Raw genomic sequence first — 23961 nt, 5'->3', positions numbered from 1 at the left:
CAGCAAGGGAACTTCACCCAGCGAGGGAGCCAACATCAGGAGAATCCCAGCGAGGTGTGAATCTGTACACTTTCTGGAGACAGAGACTTTGTCTTCTCACTCAAAATCTAAATCTGTAGCCTGGGGAGCCACCTCTTCTTCCTCAGCTTTATCCCAAGCAGTCTCTGCCAATCTTATCATTAAGAACTTTTCTTCCCCCCATCTCTCAGCTGGTTTATTTATTTCACTATTTGCTATTTACACTATTTCTGTTTGATTCTCTACCTTCTAAGTGGTTCCTCAAATAAGGCAAGCTTCTCTATCTTTCATTGGCCTTTTAAACCCTAGTTTCATCTGGTCCAACTATGTTCAAAATTATCTCTGGGGGAAAATATGGGGAAATTGGCCTCTTTTGCTACAATCTGCTAAAAACCTTTTCTGTCAGCAAAGCCAGTTGTAAATTGCCAAAAAGGTGACGAATTAGTTAGAAATCATTAACATTTAATATAAAGTAGCTCTCACTCTCACCTTGAATTTCAAAGGTGAGTGTGGGTGATAGACTACAGCTGTGACACAAAATTGCAACTCTAGTTTGGGAGTAGTACAGTTTTGATCCAGGAGAAAGGCCTAACCAAGAAATGGCAAATAAGAGGCAGGAATGGTGCCACTCCTAACCCCTTGCTCACAGCAGATATCCGTAATCCTTTTCCATAGTCTCTCTCACAGGCCCAGACACACCTCAGGAGACTTCTCACACAGCATCTGTCAGTCCCAGAATGAAAGCTTGTTCCTACTGCAGCAACATATGGTCAGTCCTCTGCTAGTCTAACCACCACCAATGTCCTCTTCACTGCAGGATTGGAGATTAGCAACTGGAAAAAACAGCCAGCTTCTTGGGGATGTACCTTGCAAATCCAACAAAGTACACCCCAATCAACATGTCAGCTACAACCAGCATCCCAAAGAGCGGGCTCCCTTCACCAGTACACATATGTGCACCTCTCAGGTATGTGCACGCTGAGAGAACACATGAGCACAGCGGAAAAGAACAATGCGGGAACCATCTCAAATACCCAAGTCACGGCAGGCACCAATGGACCTGTCCCTCTTGCTCAAGGCATGTGCCAGTGGTCTGTCCTAGTCCCAGGAATATCCAGAAAACTGATGGTGAACCTGGTCAGAAATACCAGGGAAATGGTAGAAATGAATGAATGACTTTATTTCTTGGCATTGGCTCCAGTTGAGACACCATGAGAACACGCAATCAAGCTAATAAGTTGGGCAAATTGACAGGAGATGCACAAGTGTGAGTCCCAGATGTAAAAGCTGTGATTCTGAGGCTCACCAATCATAAAAGCCCCTGAGTCAAAAAGTTAAAAGCTCAAAAGGTATAAGGATAGTGGTCTTCAATTTTTTTCTTTAAATATTACCCTTTACATTGAAGAAATATAATATGGACAACCACTAAAAAATAAAGGATTTCTGTCATACAGTACAGAAGTTTCTCAATTTATTTTTTCATGTGATTTACAACAAATGTGTGATCTCACAAGAGCATAGTTCTGAAGGTAAAATATGTCATAAATTACAGGAACAGAGAGTTCCCTAACTCATACTCAGAAGGAAGTCCACTTTCATGAAGTAAAGTATAGGACTGTCAGACCAGATGACCTGGAATGATTTGTTTTAATTTAATAAAAGTAATGACATCTTTAATGTAATTTTCACATCTGCCTACCATTAATTCAAATAGCCTGAATCTAAGAATGTAGTATCCAACACACTGATGATGATTCTTTCCAATGATGAGAGAAGAACATGCAAAGTTATCATCTGAAATGTAAACAGTATTTTTTTTAAAAAACACCGGTATTTGACAGCCCTAAATATAGCTTCCACAGTATTACATCAGAAATCCTTGGTGAGCAATACCAGAAAACAAATTCAGAAAAAAACCAGATGAAGGCCGGGCGCAGTGGCTCGCGCCTGTAATCCCAGCACTTTGGGAGGCCGAGGCAGGCAGATTGCCTGAGCTCAGGAGTTCGAGACCACCCTGGGTAACATGGTGAAACCCCGTCTCTACTAAAATACAAAAAGTTAGCTGCGCATGGTGGTGCACGCCTGTAGTCCCAGCTACTTGGGAGGCTGAGGCACGAGAATCACTTGAGTCCGGGAGGCAGAGGTTGTGGTGACCCGAGATCGCACCACTGCACTCCAGCTTGGGCTACAGCGTGAGACACTGTCTCAAACAAACAAACAACCAGATGAAAATAAGAGAGTGATGAGAATCTTTGTGTGCATGAAAGAAAAGTTACTTAATACAAAAATATTTAGTGGAGCTCAAAAGCAAACTTTTGCTTCCTCCAAGGGATTCTACAGCTGTTGTGGCATACGGTGAACACCTCCCAAAGACAGGGTCTCTTCAGAGGCCTGTCTTTTCTTTCCCCTAATTGCCCCATGCCTATGAATTAGTAGTTTCTTCATAAGCCACACAGACATTATTTTTGTGTAGATTTATTCTCCTTTTGACTAAATCCAGACAAAAGTTAACAGGACTTTTCAGTATCATTAAGGCGGGGAGAGAAAAATGAAAGGAAAAAAAACTGCAACTTGCAAAATCAAAGCATTAAGATTTTTCAAAAATTAAATACCATAGCTATAATACTTGGAGACTACCATCCATGAAGGCACTCAATTTTTCCTCAAAAGGTAATCTTGGTACTAACAGAAAACCAATGAGAGACAGCTTATTCAAATTAGCTCTCTTAAAATGCCATGCAATTATCAAAATCCATCCATTATTTTTCAAGTAAATACAAAAATGTATTCAGTTACTAATTTTCAAAAACATCAATGTTCCTTCCTAGCCCTGGCCTGAATCACTGATTCTCAATTTTTTCTCAAGCCACCCAGAATGAGATAGAAATGAGGCATTCCCACCCACAAGGGATCTAAAATAGAGTAAGGGTTTGCCTAGATGGGTGAAATCTATATGGGTGGTCCCAATGCAGAGCAGTCCTTTGACCTTCCAGTCATGTATCTGGATAGCTAACTTCTCTGGTCTCACCTTCTCACTCCCTGCCAAGTTCGGCTGATGCAGTTCATTCATACTTTCTGTGCATTCTGTGCCCCTGGCCTGGAACCTCTTCCCACCTTCCGTGTCTGGCAAGCTCCTGCTCATCCATTCTTTGGGGTCTGGATCCACTCTCCCTCCTCTGTCCTAAATCTCTCCCTCCTCTGTAAAGCCTCTCTGAATGCCAAAAGGATAACTTCCTCCTCTTTTCAAATTTTCCACAAAGATAGCTAAAATCTCTCTTGTATCATGTTCCAGGTCTTCCAAATGTTTTAAGGTAGCTCATCCTGATGTCAACTCTAAATCTCTCAGCAAATTTAATTTGTGCTCTTGTCCTGTCCACAGTAGAATGAATTCCTCAGTAAGGCTCAGGCATTCATTATACCCTCCTAGTTAATCAAAGTTCTTATTATGTCTGGGCTCTGGCTTCTTTTGTCTAGACATAACAGATCCACTTGCTCTAACTCTTTTTCCAAGAGAAGCTCCTTCCAAAATCTGTGTGGTCCTCCAACCCACAGTAGCAGCATCACCTGAAAACTTGTTAGATATGCAAATTCTTGAGCCCCAACCCAGGCTTACTAAATTAGAAAGTCAGGGTGGAGCCCAGTGATCTGTGCTCTAACAGCCCTCCAGGTGATTCTGATGCAACGAAATCTTGAGAACCACTGATTTAATTTCTCTTCAAGCTATTCCAAGGTACACATTACTCAGAAAAATGCCAACTAGGGCAGGCAGGGAGGTCAAGTAACGATGCCCTTCCCGCATACTCTGGCTTCTGCGAGACCCCTCTGGGTTGTATTCATTGCCTCCATTGCAGGACAGGGAGGGTTCAGCCTGGAGTTCACTATGGCTCTCTGACATCTTTGTTGAAGGCCAGCCCTCCTTCATTTTGCCTTTGCAGATTTAGAGAGATTTTTTCCTCCCCAAGTGAGTTTCTTTATATTTAATCCCATTTGAATTTTCTGTTTATGTGCATTCACTTTTCCAACTTGCCTAGTACATTCTGCATTTTAGTCCATTTTCCAAGACACTTGCCACCCCACTTATTTTAATATCAATGACACATTTAATTAGAAGATGATTTATTCCAGAAACTAAAACATTATTAAGGATATACCGCATAACACATAGAAGATACCTGGGGATCAGTGGCACAGAAAACCAAGAAAGCCTTTACAGTGTGCTGTTATTTCAATCTATTTTTGGTGAATATATTAAACACCCTGGCAGTGCCAACCAGTAAAAACAAACCAAGAGAGCAAGCCTGTGAGAGCCAGTAGGACGTAGAAAGCTTCTCAGACACTGCATCCTGTGCTCCATTTGTCATTCTGTGTGTGGGATGGACATCCGGTCCTCCTCCTCTGGAAAATGCACAGCCACAGGCTCACATGAGCTGTTCCTTTTCTCTTCTTTCTTGCAGATTCTCCATGCTCTCAGCCTATTTACACTGGGCTCACAGCTCAAAAAAGGGCAAGAAAGTGATTATGTAAACTCAGATGGAGAGAAACTCAAGCTCCTTTAGGCAGTCTACTAACAGTAGGGTGAATAAATAGAAAATACGATCATATAAACAGGATACAATATTGAGAAGAGTAAGTTTGGGGGTAGTACACATAACCAGAATTAATTATATCAAGCAAAGAACAATCTGTAGGCAACTGCATCTGAGATGTGTCCCCAAACTGCACTAAAATCATAACATTATTTTTGGATAATCTTCTAGCCACCTCAGAGTACCATGTTTTCTTTCAAACATGGCATTTTAAATAGGGAACTGCAGACAATAATTCTTAAACCAGAAAAATATTTGAAATTTTATATTAGGGAAAAGAAACACATTGATAGATCATGATGATCTACACTATGGCTGATCAACTTGAAAGTGTAGCTCACCGTGATCTATCAGTTTGAACATACCTCATTTGTTCCCACAATTCCCAGCTCCCTGCTGCTTCCCTGACCTGTAACTGCTCATCTCCGATGATCGTGGAGTTGAGAGGCAGTGGGGCATAGTGGAAGGAGTGCTGGCTCTTGAGTCAGACTTACATGGATTGAAAGCTTACTTATACCAGCTGTGTAATCCCAAGTAAGTCATTTCATCTTTTGAAGTCTCTGTTTCCTCTTCTGTAATGATATCACGAATACCTAAAAAGGAGGACTATTGCCAGGATTTTAAGTAATATACACAAAAACAGGTAGGAAGCATCCAATAAACATTACTCACATATTTGGCCTTTCAAAAATTAAGACAATGTAATAAAACATCTGCCTTTATAGAAGCATCTAAGTTTCCCTTTCCCTCCAGGAAGGAAAGGAAAGAAACTTTTTCTTCTGCTTCTAATTATTCCCTAACTCCCTGCATTTTCTTTTGGTAAATTATTCCAATTTTTGTGTCTGGTTATGTTTTAATACTTAAATGTCTATTTCTTTTGCCAATAGTTATGCAATACAAGTATATGTGATTTTTACAGTTAAGTCAGTGTCCAAAACAACAACATAATTAAATCAAATTAAGTAACATGTTCCTAATGCTGCTTATTTAACATATATTACATTTTTATATTGAACCTGAGAGCTGTTTCATAAAGTAGCTTAAATCTCTGCTTTGTCTTTTCTTATTTGATATATTTTAAGCATAAAATTTCTAAAGATTAATACACCAAAAACATTAAACTAAGAATCCCAATGATGTAGTGCTATATTTCATAGTTTACCTGAAAGAATTACAGTTTTAGAGATGGAATTTCACAGAAGTGGTACTTCTGAAGTCCTGTTTTTCTAAGGAAAGACGTTATGAAGGCGAGAGGTCAGTATCTGGGCTGATTCTGACATGTACAGAAGACTATTCTATCTGAGCTTGCAAATGATTCTAGAATTAACAGACACACATTTACACTGGCAATTGGAATGAAACCTATGGGCTCCACTGAGATGCCACCGCTTATATAATCTTCTTGATCCTTGACAAGTAAGAAATTTGAAGAATTTATATTGGTTTTTCTGAACTGTTTGGTTGAACTCTAGAGGTAAGCAGAACCCCAGTGTCCTAAAATAAATGATTATTTACTTTGGAAGAAAAATATCTTTCTTAGATTCTTAGACATCTTAGATTCCTTTTGACTCTCTTTTTGACTGTATGGACATGGAAAAAGTTCTTAAAATAATTATTCTATTTTCATCTGAAATTTCTTCTCTTGCCTAGAAGCCCTAGCTTGCTCTAGTGACTCTTAATTTAAGCAAGATTGCAGCCTAGTAATTTTTTCTTTATTGTGTTGTGTCTGAGGAAGAAATATTTAAATTGGTGTCTTTTCCAGTTCCTTGATGGTTCTTTACCACACCCAGGGCCAATAAAATACTGATGCAATGGTAAAACCGAAGACAATCTAATGATTCAGTTACTCAAAACTGTAAAAAGCTTTTGCCAAGTAACAGTATTTAGACGGACAACTCAATACGTTATAGGGGGTAGATTGACATGCAAATATCCATCACACTTTATTAAGCAAATTAAAAATATATTTAATCTTTAATATGTGTCCGTACAGTATAAAATTTACTGGATTCAATTGTTGATTATGTGCTCAGCAGTTTGGCTAATTACCTTTGGCAGATGCTTGATGCATATTAATTTGGGATCCCATGTCAATTGTAACTGTCTTTGGTTTGTAATCTAGCCTCTACTTCACATAGCTGAGCAACAATACGGGTGTTCACTTGAAATGCAACCGCAGGCAATTCTGTAGGAGGCACAAGGTGGTTTCCTGGGAAGATCCCTGCACTATGGGGTGGGAGCCTGGATTCTCATGTTCAGCAGCCACATAGGCTGGTTATTTACGTCACATAATCCTGCCAGGCACATCTGCTGCATAGGAATGCCATGTGAGTAGGGGAGCCATTATTAATTATTACCACAGGAGACCAGAAGGGGAAATAGCTCCTTAAGCACATTTCTGGAGTAGCCCCTAACTAACAGTTGTTTGAAGGAAAAATATTAATTTGATAAAAACACTTTAGGGAATTAAAAAGCATGATGATCCTAAATGTTAGCGAGATTGTGGAGCAACTGGAATTCTCATACATTGTTGGTGGGAACATAAAATGGTACAACCACTTTGGAAATCAGTTTGAGAGGTTCTAAGAAAGTTAAACATGCATTTATAGTATGATCCAATAGTTCCACTCCTAGGTATTTACATTAGAGAAACAAAAACACAAGTAGACACACAGCCTTGTTCATAAATGTTTATATAACACCTTTATTCATCATAGCCCCAAACTGGAAACAACCCAAATACCCACCAACAGATGAATTCATGAACAATATACCATATTCGTATAAGATATGGAAGGGAATACTATTCAGCAATTAAAAAAAACTGAACTACCAAGGCATGCAACAAAATGAATGAATCTCAAAAACAGTATGCCAAGCAAAAGTAGCCAGATACAAGAAGAGTACATATTGTATGATTCCGTTTCTGGACTCAGACAAATGAATCCAGAGTGACAAAAATCACGGTAGTGGCTGTCTAGGGCAGGAAGTTGACGGGAAATTGATGACAAAGGAGAGGAGGGAACATTGTGGAATGATGAGAAGGTTCTATATCTTGATTATCGTGGTGGTTTCACATGTGTACACATTTGACAAAACTCATCAAACTCTGTGTTTAAAATGGGTTTATTTTATTATGTGTAAATTATGTCTCAATAAAGTTGAATGAAAAAATGAACACACACACACTGGGAAAGCAGTGACAAATATGAAGTTGAAACACCCCAGGCTGGCTCTTAGGTGCTAACAAGGTGGTAGACCTTCTCAGACTGGTGCCTGTTTTGGGGGTAGCTCTCCCTCCCACCAAAGTTGAGGTCCTGACCTAATTCTACTCACAGGCTGATTCCTTTTTACAAAAGCCTTGCTACACCTCTGTGAGAATGACAATGGATATGAAAGCACTTTACAAACCAAAAAGTGCTACATCCAATCAATATAGATGGCTAATGCTGAGGCTCCTTGTCTACCTGCTTGGGGTCCTGGCCTGCCCTTATGGCAGCTTTCCAGGAGAAGAAAAAAAAAAATGATGGAGAGACATCCCTCCTGGGCCTCCAAGTAGACCTAGAACCTGCAAGCATTTCCCTTCCCTCTCTCGTTTCTCTCCTCAGCTGAGCTCCTCTCACTTCTCAGAGCAACAGTCCTTTGATAACCTGTAGAGGAATCATGAATAAATGGATATAAAGACAGCCTTCCTTAACACACACACAATTTTTAAAATTAAATTAATTCTTCCTTGTGGCATCATAACTAAGAGCTCGGGTCCCAGGGTCAGACTTCGTGTGTCCAGAGACCAGCTCCTCCGCACTTGCTGGCTGAACCTATAAAATCCTTTAGCTTCTCTGTGCCTCAGCTTCCCTGTTTGTGAGAGAGGGATGGAAATAGTACCCACACCACAGGCTGATAGGAAAATTAGTCAATGTCCTTAATACAGTGGCCAGCCCAGAGTAAGAAAGTAACAACTGAGAGCTAGAAATCCTACGGGATATTTTTGTTCTGACTCCCCATCTTCTCTCTGAATTTTCCTTAGGATATCAGACAGCATTTTATCAACTCCACAGAAACCCATCCAGACTCTAGAGTCTGTAAGAGGAGGAAGTTCCCACACACACTCAGCCTACATTAGAACTTTTCTAAAAATACCAGTTACATAGGATAAAATGGTGGGGCACAGCCACACCTTTAAGTTTTAGTTTCCCAATCTGAGTTGATGGTGTTATATTTTATCTATACTTACTTGAGAAGCCTGTCAAGTGTGCTGTAACTGTATGAATAGACAGAAAGGTCCAGCCACATGCCAGGGTCGAGAAATGTAGAAAATTGGGTGCTCTAACAAGCCAAGTAGGGAATTAATAATATATTTAGAATTACTAATAAAATGCCTGTCAAGCAAGTGGCAATATGTGCTCTACAAAAAAAAAAAAAAAAAAAAAATGCCTGCCTGCTGTGTAGGGTGCGCACTCTTCCTGAGAAGTATATATTCTTGGAAATAAAATGATTCACCCCCAGATGAAACTTCTGTTCCCTGGCATTTTTCCCCTAATTTTTCATTCATTTGTGTATTTTTTTTACATCCCCTCATGTAGCTCCACCAACCCTCCCAGACGTCAGTGGGTCAAGCAGCCTCCCAAGGCAACCTTCTGCACCTGGCTCACAGCCAAGCATCCATGTCTCAAAGTCCCATCCGGCAGGCTTCCTCTTCTTCCTCCTCATCCTCCTCTTCTTCAGCTTTGAGCGTGGGCCAGTTAGCAGTAAGTATCCTTTCTGGCTCGGTTTAAATCGTGGTGGCCTTCTTGTTGCCTATTTGCAATGTCTTCCTTCTTGTCTCTCTCTCACTCTCTCTTGCTCTCTCTTTCTCTCAACCCTGCACAGGAATTTCCTGGCATTGCTAGGTCAATATTGAGATGAAGTCCATCCCCCGGACCAGATGGTTCCTTAGGGAAGCAGGTCCCCAAAGCACACTCCCTGAATTGGTGGCTATCAAGGACCGGGTTCCATCTTAAGTAGTTGCTGATGTGCTGAGTCAGTCCTGCCACTTCAGCAGGTAGCAACTGATCAGCTTTCAGGGCATAAGCCACATAGCTCACAACTGAAATAACCAACAACAGGCACTCAGCTGGCAGGTCAAGCTGCTTTTCTGAGTGTTTGAAGTCCCCTGCCATTCTATTTGTAGGTGTCAGAGGAAATAAAAGAGAGCATGCCTGTGGGCGGGTGGGTGTGTGCGTACAATAAGCCACGTCAAGTGGCATGTGGGGGAAGCTGCATGGGCCAGAATCAGATGAGAAATCTCTGAACAACCATTTATAAAATAGGATAAGCCTGCAAGTCTGCCTCCCCAAATAGCCTATATATATGTATATATAGTTTTTAGAATGGTATTCGGCCCTAGGGATAGATAGTATATTTATCACATGCAAATAACAGCATGTTAAGATGGATGGGACAATGGTCTGATTTAATGTCAGTCATGTTTAATGCAGTTTTTACTTACATATAAAACTGCAGAACGTGTGCATAGATTGCAATTCACCAGGGACCAAAAATCCAGTAGCTATGGGTGCCTGCATAGGCATCTGTGCCATAAAATGAGGACATGTGAGGATCTGTGTTTGGTCAAGTGTCATGAATGACCTGCTATAGCAGGAACAGTAGGATCCTCACATATCATGGGGCAATTCTTAAAACAAAATGGATGGTTGCCATGACCTCCCCGACAAGTAATCCTCCTCAAAAAAGAAAAATAATTACATACATATATTTCTATATTCAATTATACTGATAATTTAGGCAAGAAAGATGCTTGTGGGTGGGGAAGAAAATGGAATGAGGCATTATGGAAAGATGTTAAAATGCCCAGGTAGGCCGGGCACAGTGGCTCATGCCTGTAATCCCAGCACTTTGGGAGGCCAAGGCGGGCAGATCACCTGAGGTCAGGAGTTCGAGACCAGCCTGACCAATATGATGAAAGCCGGTTTCTACTAAAATACAAAAATTAGCCGGGCGTGGTGGCATGTGCCTGTAATCCCAGCTACTCAGGGCGCTGAAACAGAAGAACTGCTTGAACCTGGGAGGCGGAGGTTGCAGTGAGCTGAGATCGCACCATTGCACTCCAGCCTGGGCAGCAAGAGCAAAACTCCATCTCAAAAAAAGAAAAAATGCCCAGGCACTTCACCAGACTAACCTGGATGCTGTTGATCTTAAAGATGGGTCAACACCAGAGTTTCAGGATACATATGCATTTTCCATCAACTGTATTTTAGGTTGTTTAGATATACAACCCTCTCCAGAAACTCTAGTCTGACTTGCATAAAGTTAAGGATAAAGTGAATTTAATTATAGCCAGATTTCCCCTAATTAAAAAAAAAAAAAACTTTTCCTCGGGAAGAGTCAAACTTTGTTACAATTCAATATTCTGTATAAGTTTCTGCAAAATACTCCATTTCTAAATGGCAGCAAGGTCATAAATTTAGGATAAACTGTTAAGCTTTGGTCCTGAAAGAAAAGGAACCAAAGTTAAGCATCTTACAGAGAAGAAATAAGTTAAATATGAAAAAGAAGTACAAACAACCTCCTACTAATACAGTGTTTCGCACAAGGTAAATAGTTAACATGTGTAAGATGGACAGAAAGATGAATGAGTGGATGGGCAGACAGCAGACAGTCAGATGGATGGAACTGGGTTCTCTCTAGGCACTTGTCACAGCTGGGCAGTGAAGGATTAGCCTTTTTCAGAAATCAATAACAGAGATACTTTAATGGGCCAGATAGAACTTTCATTGCACAGTAGCCAGTGGGACATATAAGTTCTAGGTTTATGATGAGTGAACCATATTACATATCCTCGGTATGAAATATATAGACGTGGGAAAGAGAGACTCTTTTACCACATGCAACTGAAGCCGGAAACTTCAAACCCATATGCAGAGACTGAATGACACCATGCTAGCTCCACAGTTGTCTCTGCAGGCCAGGAGAGTCTAACAGTACCACTAGGGGTCGCACTTTGCCCTAACCCCTTGCTGGACTTGAGTTGCCACAAATTTTAAGCATGTTGTTTAGTTAAATCCCTTCTGTCTCAAAAGCAACTACAGAATGAATAGTACATGAATCATATCACTCTGGTTCCATAATTTGCTATGATGGCTCACAGAACTCAGAGAAATATATCTACTTGTTTACTATAAAGGATATGATAAAGAATACAGATGAACAGCTAGATGAAGAGGTACGCAGGGCAAGGTCTGGAAGGATTCCAAATGCAGGAATTTCTGTCCCTGTAGAGTTGGAGTGCACCACTCTCTCGGAATGTGGATGTTTTCACCAACTTGGAAGCTCTCCGAATTTCATACCTTAGTGATTTTTGTGGCAGCTGCATCATATAGACACGATTGATTATTAACTCAATCTCCAGCCCCTCTTCTCTCCCTAAAGAATGGAGGTGGGGCTAAAAGCTTCAAGCTTCTAATCATAGCTTTGTCTTTCTGATGACCAGCCACTATCATGAAGCTATCCAGGAGCCCCTAAGAGTCACCTCATTAGAACAAAAGATGTTCCTATCATCCAGGACATTCCAAAGGATTTAGGAACTCTGTGTCAGGAAGTGGAGTCAAAGACTAAATATTAGAACAGAAGATGCTCTTAGCACCCCTATTTGTTAGGAAATTATAAGAGTCTTATGAGCTCTGTGCCAGGAACCAAGGATGAAGACCAGGGATATATATATATATCATATATATATTTTATATATATATGATATATATATGATATATATGATATATATATATAAAATAAGATATATATATATATCTTATTACATCACAATATCACCAAAACTTTGGTCAAAACCATGGCCAATGACTCCTCCATGTCGTTGTCAAAGACTGTCATCCTAGCATTGGCTAACCTGCCATATGCCAGATGAACTAGAATAGGTGGATCATACAAAAGTCTTGCCAACTACAATCAAGAGAATGCTGGGTTAATACCTTAGTAATGATACAAGATGTTCATATGCAAAGAAAGCACGTCTGGGCTCAGAATTACCAAACATGCAGATTATTAGAAAATCTGCACAATACTTATTTATAGCACCTACACACCTTGCCTTGTGTTAAACCTTGCTCAGTCTCCATAATCATCAGAGGTGGATATGGTTTTTATAAGCAGGGTTTTCAGAAAATCAGAAGTCAAACAAGTACTTGACAAATGTCCCAATTAGGTTTAAGATTTACAGTGCACTGTTTAGAAATAGGTAGGTTTAGGGTTTTGATCACTTGCTGGATTTTTTTCCAGTATACATTTTTCTAAACACCTAAGCTCTATCCTTAGACAGCAAATGACTTATAGTTAGCTCCAGAAAAAAAAAACAAAACTATAAAGTGAACTTAAAGTTGCATGCTGATGGCATATAGCACAGTGAAACCCCTGTTTCACAATCCATGCCATTTTCTACATCCCAAAGAGGTCACCATATTGCAAAAATACTGTTCTCCCAAATTGCATTGCAAACTCCCAAATGGCTTCCTACTTCTCAGAAATATGTGGTAAATATGCCCATTATTTGCTGTGAGAATAGCACTAAAAAGCAGACAGCTATTTACATAAGATAGTTAATTAATTCATACCTTTGGAAGCTTCTTTAAAGGTGTATATTACTCTCATAACAATCCCACAAATCAGGAATCATAGAAAGATGATGTTGATGCATGGTGACTATTCAACCCATTTAGCAGCACCTTACACTGATGCCCGGGCTAAGAGTGGGAAGGAGCTAAATTTAAAAAACAAACAAACAGCAAAATAAAGCAAAACTCTGTCTGACTGATGCATCCTGAGCATTCAATTCAGTATGTGCCCAGTGACCACGCAACCAGATTCTACAAAGCAGGTTTGTTTTCACACAGTTTGCATTTAGCACCCATAAAAATCTTTTTTACTTTCAGTCCATGCATCCCAGGCTTGATTTTGGAAACATCATCATTATATTTATGAGTCACTGCCAGTTTTCAATGCCATGTTAGCCTAAGTCCCCAGGCCAGTTAATTCCTCTATAAGTTGATCAAGTGTCAGACTCAGGGTGGACCCTGGCCATCATTGCTATTACTTTCTGGCCCTGTCTTTAATATATCAGGCTCATGTAATCTGGAGCAAACTTCTATAAAAGATGTCATTTCCTCCACCCTCCATAGAAACCCGAGATTGGGTTTCCCTAGAGCTGGTTAAAAGTGCTGGATCCACCTTGTGAGAGATCTGAGGATTTTACCTGAAGTTCCCATCAAGGTGGCCTTCAGATTCATCCTTAAAATGAACCCAACCTCCCCAGAGCCAGGAGAATAGATGATAGAACGCCAGATTGACCTATCCCAGGACAGAATGTGAAATTCTGAGCTGAGGGAGCATTCCAGGGAGGACTCTATTTATCACAATCACCTCTTATTTCCCCTTTTCAAGCTGAAAAGTATATATCCCTTAAGGAAGGGAAACTATTCTCCCAGTGAAACAACCTCAAGAGTTTAAGACAGAAACTTTGGGATTAAAAAAAGAGCATTCGTCTTTTGATGAATTCAAAACATCTTACAGACAGCATCTAATGAATTCTCCCAAAGTGTGAAGACAAGTCCCACAGGTAGTAATCAGGGTAAAGCTAATGTTTATCTAGAAGTGGACCCCATTTTGAATGGGGAGACTTTTGTAGTCTCAGAACCCATGGAGCAAAACGGTAACAATAACATTTTGCCATCTGAGTTTTCTGGATAAGTACACTAATATAAAGAAATCTGAGTGTTCACCTCTGGTAGTCAACAAATTTTGCAGAGAGATGCTACTTTGTCCAATAGACCATCACCCTGTTTAAATTTCATAAGAATTTCTATTTTACCATGGAGCTAAGTAGAACCAGGAGAAAATACAAGAGTGGAAACTGTCAGAGGAAGAAGAAGGAATTCAATTTCCTGGTGGAATAACTCTTTCTTGGGGGCCTCATGGAAGATACTGGGCTCAGTAGCCCAGGCTCCCATCCCTCTGAGCTTTAAAGTGAAAGTTTGATAATCCACACAACAGCATCAATGCACACAGACTAAAAGTCCACAGCTTCCTTTTCAACTCTGGTTATTGTCAGTGATCTGACAAAAAGCAGCCTGCACGATCACACATACAGATTTAGTTGATAGTCTCAAGGAACTAGTAAGGACACATAAACAATAGAGACGGCAGAGGAAGGGAAGAAAGATTAGAGGACACATTTACATAAAATGTCAGCCCAATCCTGTGCCACTGTCTGGTGGCAACACAGGCCTTGGGACTGGAGTAGACCATGGAAACCCTTCCAGATTAAAGACCTGCCCCTCACATACTGGTTAATCCAACTGAATCTCGCTGATCTAGAGATGGGGCTAACAAAGGCAAAAATTTTACTTTCCCAGCCCGCTGATTCCCAGATCTTGGCCACTTGCCGTAAGTAGTGACAGTGGGGTAAGGAAAGGGCCAGGGTGGGATGCCTGCTCCGGAGCCCCTCCTCAACAGACCTGTCTGGCCCGTCAGTCCTATACAGGTGAGAGAGCAAGTTTTCTGTGTAGTAAAGCCTGCTGAATAGTGGTAAAGGATCAGTAAAGACAATGGCACACAGAGGGTACCACACCCAGACTTGGTCAAGCCAGGGCCACAAAGAAAGATTTCTTTCTGTAGTTGTCAGCAGATCCCCTGCATCAGAATCGCTTGTGTTACTTTTTAAAAATGCACATCCCTGGGCCCAAAGCAGTGACTCTTATACCTGCCAAATTAAGAAAATCACAGTCCTAAAAGTGATATTGTTACATGGAACGTCTCCGGCTTTCCACTTTTTCAGTTTCAAACCTCCATGCTCACATCCTTGCAAGACTGCCAAACCCTCCTTCCCTCTCTCAGAGAGGCCAGACCCCTCTCTCACTGTACCATTCTGTACTCTCTGCTCTAAACCAGAGTTTCTCAGCTATTATTTCATTATCACCCCACTCCCCCTGCAAGCAGCATTTTTAGGTGTTTTGTTTTTATCTTAATTGCCCTCCTTCCTCCCCACCCCGCTCCCCCCATAACATTTTAATACCACAGATATATTGCACATCTGCCCTGTTGATGTACTATGGCCCTTTGGGGGACCACACCATCGTACTAAGACTTTTCCTGCCTCCCCCTCAGAACCAATATAGCCTCACCGGAAACGCATGGTTTAAATGCAGGGTCACAAAACGGGCTGAGCAGGGAGCAGGTTGGAGGCTGGGTGGTGTGAACATGAGGAGGAGCTGAAGGAGCAGCCAGATTCAGTTCCAGCCCACTGGACATTACCAAGTGCAAATGTACATCCGGGGCAGCCAAATCTTCTAACATTTCAGAAGAATTTGGGAAATGAAGATTTTCCTTTAGAAATAAATGTTTACATGTTAGCAAGTAATTTTTTTTATGTAAACACTAGGAAAGCCGGGTTTTATTTGCACACTGCTCATTTGCAACTTTTGCTCTAGGGATTTTTTTCACGGGGAAAGGAAAAAAGGGCTCGAGACTGCGACTGCCGAAGTGAGCTCCCACAATCCTTAGCGAGCCCGGAAGCAGCTCCAGGCTGATGTGCTCGTGGGGTTTGGAATCCAGAGCGCAGCCTCCACTAGGGACGACCCGAACAAATCTCATTAGCCAAGGGTTGCCTGCCTTCTGGGAGTAGTTTTGGGAGAAAAAAACAGGATTTCCATTCATCTTAACAATCAAATCAGTTTTATAGTCACTGCCCACCCCTGCCCCGCCCGTGCTCATAGATTCTCAATGTGCTACACTGAAATATTCACTACTCCTAGCACGAACTCCTGCTTCACCCTACCAACCTTACAGGTCCCCACGGTGCCCTGCTCCTCCCTGCGTTTCCGCCTGTGTGCACGCTGTCACCACTGACCAGACTATATGGCTCCTTCATTCTCTGAAAGCTGCCCATTGGGAAGACCTAGATGAATCCTCCCTCCTCTCCTCTCTCCTGTCTCTGCACACCCGGTGTGGATGTCATCCATTAGTTCTTGATTATACTCTGCCTGATACTTTTCTCTAATTGTTTCTAATGCATTAGCATTGGATGCCAACCCCCTATAGACTGTAAACTCCATAGAGGCTGGAACTGTTTCTGATATTGCCCCTCCCTCCTCTCCAGATTCCCAGAAGTTACTTTTCAAAAATATTTAGACTGATTGCAGTAGTTGTACCACTTTCCAATCTTTCTACAACAAAATTATGAGTAATGACATTCTACAGGACTTTTGTCGTTGTTGTTTTAATGTGAAGATAAAAGACAATCTATACCTGTTTTGCTGATTCTGTTGACAGAGTCCATTTTCCTTAGGCTGGAGAAGATCCCTCCCCAGTAATGAGAAAATCTGTACATGAAGTTCCAAGCTCCCCACAGATATTAACATCTTTATTTAAAAGTCCTTGAAAATGGGCATTTGGCGTGCAAATGTTCTGGTTTGGTGGGTTTTGTTTTGTTTTGTTTTGTTTTGTTTCACGACAACTAGAGTTTCTGTAGTTCTCAGCCCAGAAGAGTAATATAGTCTGCCACAGTCCTTGGACAAGTACTCAAATTTACTGAAATTGATGGGCTATTGTGCAGAAGAAGGAAGAGAAAAACTTTTCACCTAAGTCCGAGGAATGAGGTGAAGAACAATAGAGTCAGCTCACAGGGAGAATGGCTTTGCTACAGGCAGGATAGAGTAGCACTTTGAAATCTTCCACCATCCCCAACCCATGCTGTCTCCAGCTTGGTGTATGCTTTCATTTATCCAGGGATCAGTAGCCAGGGGGGGAAAAGTTTCATTCTCCAGCTGTTGTGTCATTTCCCTTGATAAGTCCTAAATTGACCGCGTTATCAGGCACCAAAGGAGCTTTCCTGTGGTAGGCATTTTTTATTATGTGCCCTTTCAGGGGACAAAGGCGTCTGTGTCAGTAAACTGCTATGGGGGGAAAAAGACAATATCATTCTCGCAGTTTCATGAGTATGCTCTTCTGAGGGACTAATGTGAACGTAAGAAATTAGGCAACATTATCATCTGTTAGCCTAGCTGTTAGCCTGACTGCTTTGGCGATCAGGTGAAGGAAAAAATACAAAATACTATTTTCTTCAAGAGCAATTTTTAGCATTAAATATACGAATTAAAACATTTCAAATGGAAACCTTTCCCTTTTTATATTTTTGCACAATATTTGAACATACTTATGGGCAAAATGGAGTCGCATCCCCATAGCAAGTGCCTCCCAGTGCTGGCTGTTATTTGTTAAGCCCTAAGGAACATGCTCTGGCATTGGGGAAGTGGCAGTGTGAACAAGCTGTGGTTTTATCTGGGACAGAAACATCTCGAAGGATGATTTGTGGAGGTGTAATGAGTTGCGGATGGAGTGTTGGGTGTCTCACCTGGGAGACAAAGCGAACATTCTCTGAGGTTGGTTTCCTCACTGCTCTGCTGTTAAAGAGAGCCACTTTCTTATAAACCGTAATAAACAGATATTGCTCGGCTGTGTGTTGACGTATTGATCCTATTTTTAAAAACATCTCCACAGATCCTCAAACGGCAGCGGGTGAGGTGGATGGGGTTAATCTGGAGGAGATCCGAGAATTTGCCAAAGCTTTTAAAATCCGGCGCCTGTCTCTTGGCCTGACCCAGACTCAGGTGGGACAGGCTCTCAGTGCCACAGAGGGCCCCGTGTACAGCCAGTCGGCCATCTGCAGGTAACGCGCGCCTGCATGCTGTCACGTCTTCTAGCCGGTCTGGGCCTCGTTTGTCCTCGCGGTTCAGCTTTTCTTCGTCGGGTGGGCAAAGCTGGAGGGGCAGAGAGTGGGAACAAAGTTTGGGGGCAGCTATATGTTGGGATTGGTGATCTTGATGCAAACGATGCTACTGAAGCAAATTTGGGGGTCCTGGCTTGATAACTCCTGTCAACTCACAAAGAACTTCCAAGGCAGTCTCATTGGAAATACACTACCCCGGGGTCAGGGGCCTTCCTCCTGGGCCCACACTCCTATGCAGCTGAGAGCCACCGACTTTGTCTGCACGTAAGTATTCTGAGCAAATGTTGTAAAGCTGCCATTCCTAATTTGTGTTAATGCCTTTGCTATTTCTGCCCAGAGATGGCTATCAGGATTTTCCAAGAAAACACACATTTAAAAAAAAAATTAACTATCTTGTGACCTTGAAGGTTTTAACTTGCCTTCCCAGACACAGCTTTAAAAGCACATTTATAAGAAATAAAAAAGAAAAGAAAAGAAGCGGTGGCTGCTTTAAATGGCTCAGAAAAGGGTAGTGAGAATCTGGCCTAACCTTGCTCATCTCCCCCAAATTAAATAAATGAATAACAGAATCCGGCCTTGGTTGTGTTCAAGTTGATCCGGGTTAAGTGGTCAGAAGCAGGCCCCGTGCATGCATGTGTGTGTTGCACTAATGCCATGTTTATGCATGAGGTAACAAAGGCACTTCGGTAAGAGCTTTTTCCTCTTGGGCAATACCTTATGAGTCCTCCTCCAACAGGAAAAGCCAAGAAACCAACTCTAAACTCATTTAAGTGGATTTTGTTCTTGGTGATCCATGAAATGCTGTCTTTTTATCTGCTCTTTATACTTTTAATGTATTCCCCAAAGGACGGAAGTGTACTTTTCCTGCAGTTTAAGACTAAGGTTATAAATAACATCAGTATGGGGTAGTAGCTTGCAGCTCACATTTTGCTCAATGATTTTCCATAAAACCCATTGATTGTTGTTAAATACAAAAAGCACCATAGGATCCTCTCACTTCTATGGCCTCCCCTACTGTTTTTTCTTATAAGATACCTCCCTGTAGAAAATAACCTTTATTCTGTCTATACAAGGATACTACTGCTGGGAAATTTGTTTCAAGGCTTGTATATGTTATTCCAAACAACATGTACAGAAGTGTCAACGCTAACAAACAGCATCCATGATATGAATACCATTGCTCCCTGTTGGGAAACATTAATTTTGTTTCATCTTGACAGCCTTGGGATAAAGGCAGCCACAGGTTTTTAAGTTGTTGCCAATTTTCTATTGGTGCTAAATTCCTATTTTGCTTATTTTTAGTCCTAAAACGTGATTTTCTTTTATTGATACAAGTGCTGGCTAATGTTTAACTCATACACTTAGCACTTCTTGGGCATTCCCAATAAAGTATGTTGATTTCTAAAGTCTACCCCCCAGAGAGAGGTCAAAAAAGCTGTGGCTGAAATGTGGAGACTTTGGGAATTCCTAGTATAATAGAACATGTCTGATGCCTTGACTTTTGAGCCTTTCTCTAGCTTCCAGTATTTCAGTGAGATCGTTTTAGGAGCTATCTACCAAGAAAAGAAAGAAAGACCGAGATCTTATATTGGAACAATTTAAGTGAATTCAAAGGGTGGTGAGGAACCTGCTTTGGAGGCTGCACACTCAGGCATCGCTTGTCCCTCATTAGCTGCAGTGACTCCTAGGAGCTGCTTTAAATCCCTCCTTATCAGAGGCACAGAGAAAAAAGCATTACCAATACACTGATCAGCCCTATCACAACCTCTGTCCCCTCGTGCCTTGACACTATAAAGCCTGTTGTCACGCTATCAAATATTTAAGCTTTGGGGATTTTATGGCAAATGATGGCAAAATGTGGTATGTGGCAAATTAGCACAACAATGAGAGCTTTTGAGGAGCTTGCCATAAAGGACAAGTTCATTAAATAACATTAAGTGATCAGTTCACTCTGTATTGAAAGCAAATGTACTCCTTCCCTCCTTGACCAGTACTGGAAGCTGGGTTTTTCAAAAATAAACAAATAACCCTTGAGTTCTACATGGAAGGGAATGCTATGGAAATTGCATTAAAATTTGGTTCTGTTTGTGCTGCTTATCACATTATAAGAGATCTAAAATGTGCTGCCAAAAATAAGATTGTGGCACATAAAGAAAGCCTATCCTTTTCTGTCCTTTTGCAAGCATCCTTACAAAACATATTCTGAGTAACATGGGCTCAGTTTAGCTCTATGAGAACAGACCATTGAAATAAAATACACTCTGTAGTCAGAAGTTTTTCAACAGCATGGGACACTGTAAAAGGGAGAGGAGAATTCTGTGTATCCAAAGCTGTCATACTGGAGAGTTGCGAATTTGGATTTAGAATAAACAAACAAATGAATAAAAGGAATTCCTACTTTTTTTGTACTTCATTGAGAGTGAGTGTGAGTTTGGTACCAGGGCGACTTCTTAAAACACTCTATATAATTTTGTCCAAGACATTTCATATTTTTTAAAATCAGTGTAGCAAAGAATTGCTGATGGCAGTTGATGTATAGAAGACCTCATTTACAGAAAATGATATCATTCAAGTACAGTTTGCAGATATCACACATTAAACACAGCTTGGTGCCCTGGTGCCCTGGTGCAAAAGTACACCATTAGGCCGGATAGTGTTTGGAAGGCAGGAGGTGGCCTTAGCACACCCAGAGGTGGGGTGTTTTATAGTAATTACAATGTGTCCAGCTGTTTGAGCCAGAACAGGAAAGTAGCAATGGGTAATGTTTTACCTGGAAAAAGGGCATGTTGTTAACTTACATATGGTGAAAATTGTTTGTTCCCAGGGAGAGAAAAAGAGAGAAGTCAAAATGAGACACAAAAGAGAGATAAAAAGAGAGCCATAAAAAAGTCCCAATGGCCATCAGTGACTATGATAATAGCAATAACATTTTTATAACCAAGTCAATGGGGGTAATTTAAAGAAAACCAAATGTAAAACATGTAAAGAATCATTTTAAATGAAAGAATGTGACAACTGTCATCTTTGATGTCACTTCCTAGCGTTAATTTTTGCCTTCAGGAGTCTGAGGACTGAGAAATGGAGCTGGTACTATTCAAATAAATGCTTAGATCTCAGAGTTTATAGGGAAAAGGCCTGTGAGTTGTTTGCGTGCCTATGATATGTTATGATAGCTCATGCATCCTGCTGTCTCTGCTTCTCATCACCCCTGTCTGTGTGCCTGTGTGGTTTGCATGGTCTGGCATGGAGCACGCTGGGAGGGTGGGCGCTGGCTTGGGCAGGGCTGGCTACCTTGCAGCTGGCTATTAACCTGCAGTAAATTCGCCCTGCCAGGCAGTCAGGCAGGCAGGCAGGAGGCCCACCCTGGCAGAGGACTCAGTGTAAGACTGTTCTTTCTCAATTTTCCCCCCCAGACACACCATCCTGAGAAGCCACTTTTTCCTACCACAGGAAGCCCAAGAGAACACTATAGCTAGCAGTCTGACAGCCAAACTGAACCCTGGCCTTTTGTATCCTGCCAGGTTTGAAAAGCTGGACATCACCCCTAAAAGTGCCCAGAAGATCAAGCCGGTGCTTGAGCGGTGGATGGCTGAGGCTGAGGCCCGCCATCGAGCAGGTATGCAGAACCTGACCGAGTTTATCGGGAGTGAACCATCCAAAAAGCGCAAGCGGCGCACCTCCTTCACACCCCAGGCCCTTGAGATCCTCAATGCCCACTTTGAGAAGAACACACACCCTTCTGGGCAGGAAATGACCGAAATTGCTGAGAAGCTGAACTATGACCGAGAAGTAGTTAGAGTTTGGTTCTGCAATAAGAGGCAAGCCCTGAAGAACACAATTAAATGCTTAAAACAGCACGAGCCGGCCACGGCAGTCCCTTTGGAGCCCTTAACAGACTCTCTGGAAGAAAACTCCTAAAGAGATGCCCACCCATAATCAGAAGCAAAATTCACAGAAACTAAACTCCACCCTTGGGACTCCACAACAACAACAACAACAAAATTTAATTTAATTTAAAAATAGCCCCAGTCGTCATCACCCTTGTAAGTAAATGACTAAGAAAACTACCAAGTGGACAGAATGGTTTCTACATGTCCGTTGGTTTTCCAAAAAGGAAAGAAGAAAATTTTTAGAAAATTTTTAAACAACGAATACACCACACTGAAGGTGTGTTCCCTTCCCCCACCTGTCTCCCCCAAAGCCAGTTTTTTAATGGACTTAAAGCAAACCAAATAACCACGTACTTTTTTCTGTATATTATGAAAATGTGAACACATTTTAAGGAAAAAGAAAAAAAAAACGAAACCAAAAACCAACAACGAAGGAACAAAAACTTTGATCTGTTCAAAGCGAATACAAGCCTGCCACCTGGAGGAAGGACTGCACCCCTTCAGGTACTAAGTGCTGATTCACTATGAAACCTATTAACCAAAGTCAGAAACATGGCATTGCAACGCGATCCTTCGTCTACGCTTCTCCGCGCGTAAAGTTGTGTTACGAATTTTTACATTTGTACTAACAGAACAATAGAAAGCCTGATTTCTCCCATCTTTCCCATCTATTGTCTCCACCCATGGGTTGGGTACCATTGTTGAAGCCATTCTGTGAGGCTCACTATTGGGTTTTTTTGTGGGGGTGGTGGGGAGGGTGGTCTTTTTTCTTTGTCTTTCTTTTTGACGGGAGGGCATCCTGGATCGTGTGCCAAAGCATTTGTTGCTTTTTTCTCACTATGACTTGTGGGTTTGAGAAAAGAAAATGGAGCTGGCATTTCTCTCTTTTCCTCCATTTCTCCATCTCCCTCGCCCGTGGCTCCTGGGGTCTGCTGGAAGGCCACAGAAGTGGGGAGAAGCAGTGTCTTTTCCACTCAGATCCTAGTGAAATGCAGGAGAGACTCCAAAATAACTAGGGCTTTGCTCGATGAACTGTCAACACAGGCATAAGCTGTAATTGTGCTCACTGTCCACATCAGAGCTTGGGATTTTTCTCAGTCTGTTGGCCACGTACATGGAGAGCCGACCAAAACTAATTTTGTAATATAAACATAAGCTGCACATTTGGTTCAATACTTACATCTATGTTATGCTTCTGTGCAAAGCAATTTCTCTCAGAAGTCTGTTAGCCAAAGAAATGTCTCAAGATTTCAGTCAAATACACACATGGCATGCACACACCCATAAACACACACAAAGAAACAGGCTAAAAAGAAAGTGATAGCAACTGGATCATTAAAGGCCATCGTGTATCCTGTTAATCTCATCTTTTCTGCTACTTCTTTCATTCCAATAGCGATGGCAGACTTTTTCCGGGGGGAATAATTACTCTTCGGGATATATAAATGGAGCAGAAAGGTGGCGGGCAAATTTAAACAATTGGAATTGGGAGCCAGGTTCTCCAGGGGAAAGGAAGTTTGAAGAAGCTTTCACCAAAAGAAAAAAATATAGAAGGGGCTTATCTAACACATCAGAATAGCCTACAATATGAGAACTAGAGGATTATTTCCTTTAAAAAAAATAACTTAAAAGATCTGTGGGCCACAATAACCTAATAAGCAAGGACATGTTGGGATGT

The 23961-nt window shown here is 41.4% G+C and overlaps 1 protein-coding gene across 1 annotated transcript in view; it reads left to right on the top strand.

Moving 5' to 3' along the window:
* Positions 1 to 22848, top strand: part of LOC129523874 (POU domain, class 6, transcription factor 2-like) — a 32292-nt gene extending 9444 nt beyond the window's left edge. The window contains exons 2-4 of the mRNA XM_055347834.2: positions 9188 to 9356; positions 18165 to 18333; positions 21807 to 22848. Coding sequence (XP_055203809.2) covers positions 9188 to 9356; positions 18165 to 18333; positions 21807 to 22311 — 843 coding nt within the window. The 3' untranslated portion in view covers positions 22312 to 22848. The remainder of the gene's footprint in view (positions 1 to 9187; positions 9357 to 18164; positions 18334 to 21806) is intronic.
* The last annotated feature ends 1113 nt before the right edge of the window (positions 22849 to 23961 follow it).

The sequence above is a fragment of the Gorilla gorilla genome, chromosome 6 (assembly GCF_029281585.2).
Source record: "Gorilla gorilla gorilla isolate KB3781 chromosome 6, NHGRI_mGorGor1-v2.1_pri, whole genome shotgun sequence".
NCBI classification, from domain to species: Eukaryota; Metazoa; Chordata; class Mammalia; order Primates; family Hominidae; genus Gorilla; species Gorilla gorilla.
The sequence above is the reverse complement of the archived record's forward strand: the minus strand, read 5'-3'. Positions and strand labels throughout refer to the sequence as shown.